Below are 7,858 nucleotides of genomic sequence, written 5' to 3'. Positions count from 1 at the left end.
TCTATTTCTTTCACCAGGTAGGGGAAGTTTTCTGTCATTATTTCTTCAAATAGGTTTTCAATATCTTGCTCTCTCTCTTCTTCTGGCACCCTTATAATTCGGATGTTGGAGCGCTTGCAGTTGTCCCAGAGACTCCTTACACTATCTTCATATTTTTGAATTCTTTTTTTGCTTTTCCGGTTGGGTGTTTTTTGCTTCGGGAATTAAATAATTAAATGTCCCTGAACTGGAGGATCTGAGTTCCTTTTTTTTTTTTTTATCTCTATTGTTGAGAGTATTACAGATGTCCCCCAGGAGCTGAGTTTCTATATTGAGAAGTTTTACCATTTGCCCAATATAATGAATGAAAATAGATTTATGCCAAGAGTCTGGAACTTTCAGAACACTTGGGGACAAAGAGAAAATTCTACAAGATTCCAGTAAAGATAAAAGACCTCACACATTAAAGATCACAATCAGCCCTAACTGGTTTAGCTCAGTGGATAGAGTGTCAGCCTGAGGACTGAAGGGTCCCAGGTTCGATTCTGGTCAAGGGCATGTACCTTGGTTGCGGGGCACATCCCTATAGGGGGTGTGCAGGAGGCAGCTGATCGATGTTTCTCTCTCATCCATGTTTCTAACTCTCTATCCCTCTCTCTTCCTCTCTGTAAAAAATCAATAAAATATATTTAAAAAATGACACACATGTCAGGTTTTTTGGTTGATTTTTCTTTGTTAAATGGCATTTAAATATATAAAATATCAAAAATGTAAGTCTTTGTTTTACTATGGTTGCAAATATCAAAAAATTTCTATATGTGACACGGCACCAGAGTTAAGTTAGGGTTTTTCAAAATGCTGACATGCCAAGCTCAAAAGGTTCGCCATCACTGATTTAGTGAGTAGTTCACAGAAGTCTAAACAAATATAAAAAAGATAATTATCAATTCCAGAGAAAATAAATTATGCAAACAGGGAAAAATAATCATAATATTCCACAGGCTCTGCTGTGAATTGTGTTTATGTCAGTGATGGCGAACTGAAAGTGGTTGTCTCTGAGTATGGATGGGGAGAGACCTCATTTTAATTATCTGACTCCTTTTCTGGCTTTTACAAATGGTTTCTAAAAATCAAACCCTAAACATAAAAAATAAGTTGTAAAGGTACTATTCAGAGATTTTTTAGAAGGCATGGACTGTACTGGCTGAGAAATCTTAAAATATGAGTCCAAAAAATTAGACTAGGTCATCTTAGGTTCCAGAGACCTTTGAATTATGTTCAGCATCACTCATTTGTCTCAAATTTTCATTACTGGTTTTATTTCTGACTCGGATGGTCTTTGGTAAATGTTAAAGGTATGGTAATTTCTTCAATAGTGTCTTTTTCTTCAAAAAGTCAGTTTTCCCTTTGTGGCCAGGAATCACTTCCCCAGGTAGGGATACCATTGCGTATACTTTCATTTCCTTAAAAATCCTGTTTAGTTACTGATAGACATCTTGTCAGTGGTCTCTAATATCACCTATCTTTTCTGAAAAACCCTTAATGCTCTGCATCAGTGCTTATAGCGCTCATCCCTAAATTCTAATGATACCTCCAAACTATATATGTTCATGTATAATGTTAACAGAAAAATAAAAGCTAAAGAAAATTTCACCTTCACTGCTAGCAACAGCTGATCCTTATGGAGTGTTTATCACATACAACCCACTATCCTAGGCACTTTATATAGTATTCTAAGTAATTTAACCTTCTCAACTACCCTATTAGTTAGGTAGTATCAATATCCCCATTTGATTTGCTGAAGAAAATTAAGCTCAGTTTCAACAGGTCACAAAGACAGAAATGGCAGAACCAGGAGTAAGTCCAGCAAATTTTGACTCTAGAGTCCTTGTTTGTTTGTTTGTTTCCTTATTTATTTATTTTAGCTTTACCACTTTATAGATTAATGAATCATTATTTTAAATAGAGAGCAACTCTTATATTATCTTGGTGATTTATAAATATGATCATTAACTCAAAGAATATAAAAATTTGAAGCATTTTTTAAAAATCCTCACCCAAGGATATTTTTTTCCATTGTTTTCTAGAGAGTGGAAAGGAGGCAGTTGGGGACGAGGGGGAGAAGAGAGAAACATTGACATGAGAGAAACATATGGATTGGTTGCCTCCTGCACTCGCCCCTACTGGTCCCAGGGAACCTGTAACTACGGTATATGCCCTTGACCAGGAATGGAACCCGTGATTTTTCAATCTGCAGACTGATGCTCTGACCACTGAGAAATACTAACCAGGGCTAGAATCCTTGTTCTTAACCACTCTATCAAAACACTTCTAATGATTTGCACAAAATGGAATTTTCATTAAACAAATGAACAAAATGAACAAATTTTAAAATGCCAGAAAGCAATTCCATTTCTTTCTTCCTACTGCCTCTCTCTTCCTCACTACGTTTATGGTATATTACTATTCATTTTTAAATATAAACTTTCATTACAACACCTGTAAACTGAAAGGCATAAAAGAAGTTCTCCCAATAACACTAAAGCAACTCCCCACTTAAGGTCTTATAAGAACAGGCATTTAGATTGACAATATAATAGAGTCATTTAGATTTAGTTAAAATCCTTCAATTCCCTAGGCATAAAACGTAAATTTATTCTTTTTTAAATATTTAAAATTATACAAATGAGATGTTAGTTTTCCTTTGCTTTTTTTAAAAAGTATATTTTTATTGATTTCAGAGAGGAAGGGAGAAGAAGATATAAATGCATCAATGATGAGAATCATTGATCAGCTATCTCCTACAAGCTCCCTACTGGGGATCAAGCCCAAAATCCAGGCATATGCTCTGACCTTGACCTCCTGGTTCATAGGTCAACACTCAACCATTAAGTAACACTGGCTGGGCTTTCTTGTTTTTAGAAGAAAAATAATTTCTCATTTGAAAACTATAAACCATCCTGACCTTGAATACATACATAAATAACCCATGGACACAGACAATAGGGTGCTGAAGGCCTGGGGTGAAGAGGGAAGGGGGAGGTTAGGCTGGAGGAGGTCAATGGGGGCAGGGGGAGGGAAAGGGGACATATGTAATACTTTCAACAATAAAGAATCATTTTTTTAAAAAAATCCTGATAACCTCAGCGCAGGAATAATTAAATTATGTTACATCCAGAAATATTTTACAAGTTTTGAAAGGATAATATGAAACTGAGGTAACACTAAAAAATCATTATGATACAATGTTAACTGGAAAAAGATTAAAGTTGTATGTTCACCATAAACAACTTCATTTTTTAAAATATAGGCATGGCCTTAGTCAGTCTGGCTCAGTGGATAGAGCGTTGTCGGCCTGCAGACTGAAGGGTCCCAGGTTCTATTCTGGTCGGGGCACATGCCCGGGTTGTGGGCTCGATCCCCAGTGTTGGGGGTGTAGGAGGCAGCCAACCAATGATTCTCTCTCATCACTGATGTTTTTTTTGTTTGTTTTTTAAACTTCATAAACACAAAAAAATTTATTCTGAATAGATCATTTTATACAGAAATCATTGAAAAAGATGTTCATTAATTAGCTATGGACTTAACAAATCAAACTATCCAAACAAAATAAACAAGGCAATATAAAAGTTTAAGAAATTTACAAAAGCTGTACAAAATAACTTAGACTGGTACAATCTATAAAATCTCTTTTGACAATGAAAATTTAAACATCCTCTAATAGAAAAACATGGAGCGCTTCACGAATTTGCACATCATCCTTGCGCAGGGGCCATGCTAATCTTCTCTGTATCGTTCCAATTTTAGCATATGTGCTGCCAAAGCGAGCACATCACTGATGTGTTTATCTCTCTCTCCCTCTCTCTTCCTTTCTGAAATCAATAAAAATATATTTTAAAATGTAGGCATGGCCCTGGCCAGTGTGACTCAACTGATTGGAGCATCATCCCATGAACCAAGGGTGGCAGGTTCGATTCCCAGTTGGGGTGCATGTGATGGGCAGCCAATTGATGTTGCTCTCTCACATCTCTCCTTCTTTCTCTCTCTCAAATCAATTGTTAAAAAACCAACAAAACAAAAACATAGGCATGTAGAAAGATAAAAATGACTAGTAGTTGCATTAAGGTAAAATAAGGATTAATGGCCCCTTTTAGTTTTGCAGTAACATTTTCAAAAAGTTTAAAGACAAGATGTTAGGTGACTCTGGAAATGTTCTAAAACTAGAACATTGTGATGACAGTTATACAACTCTTTAACTAAAACATCACTAAACTATACACTTAAAATGGGTGAGTTTTATGGCTTATAAATTATGCCTCAATAAAGTTATTTTTTTTAATGTTAGGGAAAAAATCTTTCTACAATACTCACATGAGAAAACTCAGGCTGGGATGGGATAGGAAGTGACCCAGGAGTGAAGACTGGTGCACTCTGAGACACTGGTGTGGAGGCTTGTGGTGACATAGTGGGCTCAGCTGGGGCAGGGAGGTTTTCTATCTCTGCTGGTTCATCATCTTTAAGTTTCTTCTGAAAAGATTCTCTTTCTTCTTCAGATAACATTGACATATCCATTGGCTCATCTGGTTTAAAATAGGTAAAACTAATTTAGAAATAAGCATTCATTAATACTTCTAATACCACTAATAAAAATCCTTTATAATAAAAGCTTAATATGCTAAGTGTTCAGTCATCCATTGAACCAATCAAACCATAATATGCTAATGATATACTAAGGCCACTCAATTGCTCACTATTACGTGCACTGACCACCAGCGGGCAGACACTCCAACTGGTAGGTTAGTTTACTGCTGGAGTCCGGTCAATCAGGACTGAGACAGGCAGGACACGCCCTGTAGCCCTCCTGTGGCCCCTCCCCAGCTGGCCAACCTCCTGCGTCCCTCCCCGGCCTTGACTGTGCACCAGTGGGGTCCCTCGACCTGGCCTGTGCCCTCTTGCAATCCGGGACCCCTTGGGGGATGTCGGAGAGCTGGTTTCAGCCCGATCCCACAGGCAAGGCCAAGAGACCCCACTGGTGCACAAATTCATGCACCGGGCCTCTAGTTACATTACAGAAATTTCCATTCCTAAAAAAAACACTAACTTAATTTTCAGAAAAGCTGATAGATTGACTGGGCCATAAAAATCTGAAATACTTCCTTCCCCAAGCTCCCAAAATAGTCAGTCATAGATTAAAGTAGGTTTCACCTGGGGATGACCACCTACCTAGATGAAATGTTAAAACTTCTGAGCCTCTTTCCTGATTATAACTCATCTTTCACATTTTACATAGAAAAGCCCAAATTAATGGCATGTAATTTAGCCATCATATATTCTGCCACAGGCCTTGAAATGTAGTGAATTTGTTCAGCACTCTAAATAAATATTTACATATTTATGAACTCATTATATTTGCATTAACTGCTAAATGCAGAAAGATGGGTATCAGGACAAATACAGAAGAAGAAAAAATCTACCAATGCCAATTAGCACTGATAAATCAAATAACTAAGTACAAAACACTAACCTAAGACAAATTGCTTAGGAGGGAAACAGGCACAAAACCTTGTTTTCCCATATACTACCCACCTGAAGGCCATCAGCATCTTCCTCAGAACCTAACTGGGTATTTGATTCATCAATCCTTTCCCCCTTATCTTACAACTTGACTCCAAAGAGGCTTCCTCTAAACCAGTGGTTTTCAATCAATGTGCTACAATAATTATTTTTAATATATTTGTATTGATTTCAGAGAGGAGGGGAGAAGGAGAGAAAGAGATAAAAATAAAAACATCAATGATAAGAGAGACACATCGACTGGTTGCCTCCTGCATGTATCCCAACCACGGCCTATGATTGAGCGCAACCAAGGTATGTGCCCTTGACTGAAATCAAACCCAGGACCCTTCAGTCTGCAGGCTGACACTCTATCCACTGAGCCAAAACTGGCCAGGGCATACAAGAACTTTTAAAACATGCACTACCTGACTATTAGGTCAGGGCCACTGACCTCTTGTCCTTTCGCTTGTCAAATAAAAGAAATGACAACAGCCAACACAACAATAGCCGCCCGATGTGAATGCCCTATCTTGAACCACAGATATATAGGTCACATAATAGAGTTGCATCTTATTGGTCATGTTGCCTAGTAAGGTTGAAACTGATTGGTTAATTCTTGGTACCAGAACTCCATATATACAAAGTATAAGCACCTGATTTTTTTAAAAGTCAATTTGGAGCAAAAAAGAGTAGGGAATTCCAAATTTTATTTATTTATTTATTTTTTGTAAATCAATGAAAGGTATACCTATTTTTTTGTTAGATGGGCAAAAAATATATTTGGTGTGCCACAGGATTTTAGTAATTAGTTTATGTGTGCCACCAGGACAAAAAAGTTGAAAATCACTGCTCTACACCACTTTCACAAACGACCTCTGCCACTCAGTTTCCTATCATCACTCTCACGTTACCAGCTAATCCCAACCCCAATTCCAACCCCTTGCTGCTTACTTGGCCTCAACCTCACCGTCCATTCTAAGTCTAGGTTCGGTCAGGATCTGCTGCTGTATGCCTTTATTACACTACCACAGCTGTGTTAAATGTTCCCATTATACTTTTTTATCTTTCTCACCATGCCAAAGCACTTATTAACACATTAAGCCCCCAGCCTGTTTTGTCTTCCGAATGGAAAGTATATTGTCAGTCATGGTGACTGACTGGGCGCTTAATGTGTTAGGGACCTGCTGCTCTAAGCACTACATATAAAAAGGCTTTAGGTTAATAATCTTAGCAAAAAACAAAACTACAAAAAGCATACATAGTCCTATAAACAGTTATGAACAAATATTAAGCAAATACATTAAATCTAAAATACAATTAACAAGGGAAAATATTTTTGATTTTTTATTAAAACCAAAGAACTCTGAGTCATATGCATAACATGATCCCAAATGTGTAAAGATATTTCTTTATATTTATGCATAGAAAATATATCCAAATGCTAATCTATATATATAAAAGGCTAAGTGACCAACCGTACATACGTCTGACCATCTGACCGACAGGCTGGTACATATGACGCACACTGGCAATTTAAAAATAAACACTGACTCTCACATGCGTGTTATCTGTCCCTGTCTGACACTGGCCTCCCATTTAAATTAATTCAAACACAGTTTCCCGTGATGCCAGTATTTGCGATGACTATTAATAAATCACAGTTTATTCTTAATGTGGTATACAGGGAGATATCAGAATAAGTTTAATCAATTTATCAGTCATTGTTTTTATCAATGCTTTTATATCATGTTTTTGTTGTTTTTATATCATGTCTTTGTTGTTATATCATGTTGTTATGGTTTACTTATTAATCAATACATAAACTAGTTATAATTATATCTGGATTGTGGGATCACGGGTGATTTTTATTTTCTTCTCAATTTATTTTATTTTCTTACCATTACTTTCCTATATGCTTTCCAAACTTTCTACAATGAGTATAGGCATACTTCATTTTATTGCACTTCACTTTATTGTGCTTCACAGATGTTGCATTTTTTATAAATTGAAGGCAGACTCTCCACCAGCAAAAAGATTACTCACTTTATTACAATATTTACCACAATACACACTTTACTACAGTGGCCTGGAAGCAAACTTGCAACATATCTTAAGTATGCCTGTTATTAATTACTAGTGGCCCGGTGCACGGATTCGTGCACACTGAAAGGAAAATAATTAGAAGAAATGTTTTAATATTGCTATTCACCTTTCTCTATAATAAGTGTCAGAGATGAAAGAAAATTAGTAAAATGTATATAAAATCTATACTAATAAAAGGGTAATATGCTAATGAGAGCAGACTTCCATCCAGAAAAAGCTA

At 36.6% G+C, this 7,858-nt stretch overlaps 1 protein-coding gene across 4 annotated transcripts in view; it reads right to left on the bottom strand.

The window, feature by feature from the left end:
- Positions 1 to 7,858, bottom strand: part of TP53BP1 (tumor protein p53 binding protein 1) — a 110,229-nt gene that overhangs the window by 63,352 nt on the left and 39,019 nt on the right. For all 4 annotated transcript variants that reach the window (XM_006778024.2, XM_006778023.2, XM_006778026.2 and 1 more), the window contains exon 11: positions 4,351 to 4,559. In XM_006778024.2, coding sequence (XP_006778087.1) covers positions 4,351 to 4,559 — 209 coding nt within the window. The remainder of the gene's footprint in view (positions 1 to 4,350; positions 4,560 to 7,858) is intronic.

The sequence above is a fragment of the Myotis davidii genome, unplaced genomic scaffold, assembly GCF_000327345.1.
Source record: "Myotis davidii unplaced genomic scaffold, ASM32734v1 scaffold46, whole genome shotgun sequence".
NCBI classification, from domain to species: Eukaryota; Metazoa; Chordata; class Mammalia; order Chiroptera; family Vespertilionidae; genus Myotis; species Myotis davidii.
This window is presented reverse-complemented; position numbering and strand designations above follow the sequence as displayed.